Genomic DNA, 2,390 nt, shown 5'->3' with positions numbered 1-2,390 from the left:
GCAGTTCTACATTTAAAGCCTAAGTGTTCTGCATGGTTGTTGGCAAGAACTTACACATAACAACTAAAAAAGGCACAAGAAGCTAAAAAATCATTTGTTAAACCTTGTTGCTGTTTCATTGACGTATGTTCCAATCTTTGATAACTATACGTTAAATCATTTTGACAATTTTGATTAAGATCAGGTCGATTTTTTTTTTAATGTATTCAATAAAATAGAATCTGACTATAGTTGTCAAAGGCATATACTATACCCAGTGTACAAAGGTAGTGAATAATTTTAATCTTACTATTTGTTTGCTGTTCTTTCGGCTTAATTTCAATCATTGTTTTCAGTTCAACGACATAAAAGTCTCTACTATTCATCATCACTCCTACTTTAATAATTCTCTGGATACCAGTATCCATTATTTTACAAGATGCTTTATATTTTCCATTTTCCATATGAGTAAATGACAATTCTCCTACGGATGCCAGAGGTGCGTCCGCCGTTTCAAATAGTACACAAGTAATTATCATTTCATCTAATACCTGTGCATCATAGTAATCAAAAAGTTCAATTATAATGTCAAAATCTTTTTCTGTCTCAATTGCTGTTGGAAATGTGACTTTTGTTTTAGGGCCAAATGCAAACGACGAAAATATATTTCCAAATGTATCAACAAATCGTTGCAATTTAGTTCCTAAATTTGCTTTGGAAAATAAAACAGGATTGCAGTCGCGTGGTTCGGTATCACAGTTAGTGTTTAGTAAATGGTTTAATCGGTTTGAGATGGTTTTTGAAAGAAGGAGAAATGCTGATTGATTTTTGGTAGCAACAGTTTGATCAAGAAATCTACACGCGTCCCTGATGGTTTCAATGAAATTGATAACTTCTGTATCTTGCTTCTTTAAAAGAGTGATTTTGTCCTTTGTCAGCTTATCAGTATTCTCTATTAAGAGATCTCTTCGACGCTCCAGTATTTTTACTGCTATTTTAAATATTGCTTGAATTTCTTTCTTTGTAGTATCCGCGTTTGCTGCAAGCCTATCTAATTGCTCATTGATTCTTTTTGAAAGTCCAACCAATTCTCTCTCCGTCTTGAGTATTTTGTCTTTTTTCTCTATCATACGTTTAACTTTTTCAGTATAGACTTCTTCAATATCCCTTGTGATATGCTTCTTGTTATCTGTTGGCATATGGCTTGTAAGACAACAAGAATAACATATAGGTTTTTGACACTGAGGACCAGCGCAAAACAAAGTGAGTGGATTTTTCTGATGGTTTGACAATGAACACATTCCAGCATGTCTAAATTCAGAAACATGTTCCATCGATAATTCAAAATCATCTAGGGCAAAAACTTCGTGGCCACTGAATGTCTTCATTGTTTTATGTGCTGCTAGACATGTTTTACATATGAATCTGAAACAATCTTTACAACGTGAAAAGGCTTTTTCATTTTCGCATTCATCACATTGTATTTCGGATTTGTGGTCACCAGCCCGGACAAAATTTAAAAGATCCCTTCGTGTGTTATCTTTTGAAAACGAATCAACGCTTACATTTTGGACAAAGAAGTCAAATTTGCAAAGTGGGCACGTGTATTTTGATTGTTCAATCAATTTTTTCAAACACGTGTAACAGTATGAATGAAGACATGGCAATACACGAGGATGCCGATTGGTGTCATTGAAAAGCTCATTACAAATTGGACATTCCAAGAATTGTTTTTTTAACTCCTCAATATTTACAACAGCAGACATCGCCTACAGAAAGAAAATAAGCATGATAAGTATATATAATGTAAATTCAGAAGGTTTGTATCAATTTGAAAAAAGACTTGTACTGCACGAATGATAAAAAAACAAGATATTAAGTTTTGATATCATTAATGGAATGTAACATATCTCCTGAAACTGCAATAGCTAATTTCTCATTTTTGTGAACTGTTCAGTATCGCAGCAATAAATACACACAATTAAGTTTCAATAGATTCAATGACTGACTTGCGAACTATTATCAACATGATACAATGCAAATTTGTATTCAAACGTTCTCGATCACACAGATACTACAAATGTAAAAGATATCATGCAAATCATTTTTTGATTTTTAGTCTTGTTCACAATTTAATATTAAGATAACACTATTTGAAAGTATGTTAACATTACAGGAAACAAACATGACAATAATACAGTAAATTTTATTAAAATAAAAATCAAACAACTCATTGACTTCTGTTGATATTATACAATTACATGTATTGACTTTTGTTAAGTTTGATACAATGATTAATCAACCCCAGATATATGATTTTCACATAGGCCGACGGTTAAGGGTGAATGTAATATCTCTGGGGTTGATAAATCATTGTATCAACTAAAATCTTAGGTCAACAATTGTTTTAT

At 32.1% G+C, this 2,390-nt stretch overlaps 1 protein-coding gene across 1 annotated transcript; it reads right to left on the bottom strand.

Annotated features, from left to right (window-relative positions):
- Window positions 1-206: 206 nt before the first annotated feature.
- Window positions 207-1,745, bottom strand: LOC127719143 (E3 ubiquitin-protein ligase TRIM33-like). The gene has a single exon (XM_052225166.1). It carries the CDS (start codon window positions 1,743-1,745, stop codon window positions 207-209), a length of 1,539 nt encoding a protein of 512 aa, XP_052081126.1.
- Between the last annotated feature and the right edge of the window lie 645 nt (window positions 1,746-2,390).

Source organism: Mytilus californianus, unplaced genomic scaffold (genome assembly GCF_021869535.1).
Source record: "Mytilus californianus isolate M0D057914Y unplaced genomic scaffold, xbMytCali1.0.p SCAF_10, whole genome shotgun sequence".
Classification (NCBI taxonomy): Eukaryota; Metazoa; Mollusca; class Bivalvia; order Mytilida; family Mytilidae; genus Mytilus; species Mytilus californianus.
This window is presented reverse-complemented; position numbering and strand designations above follow the sequence as displayed.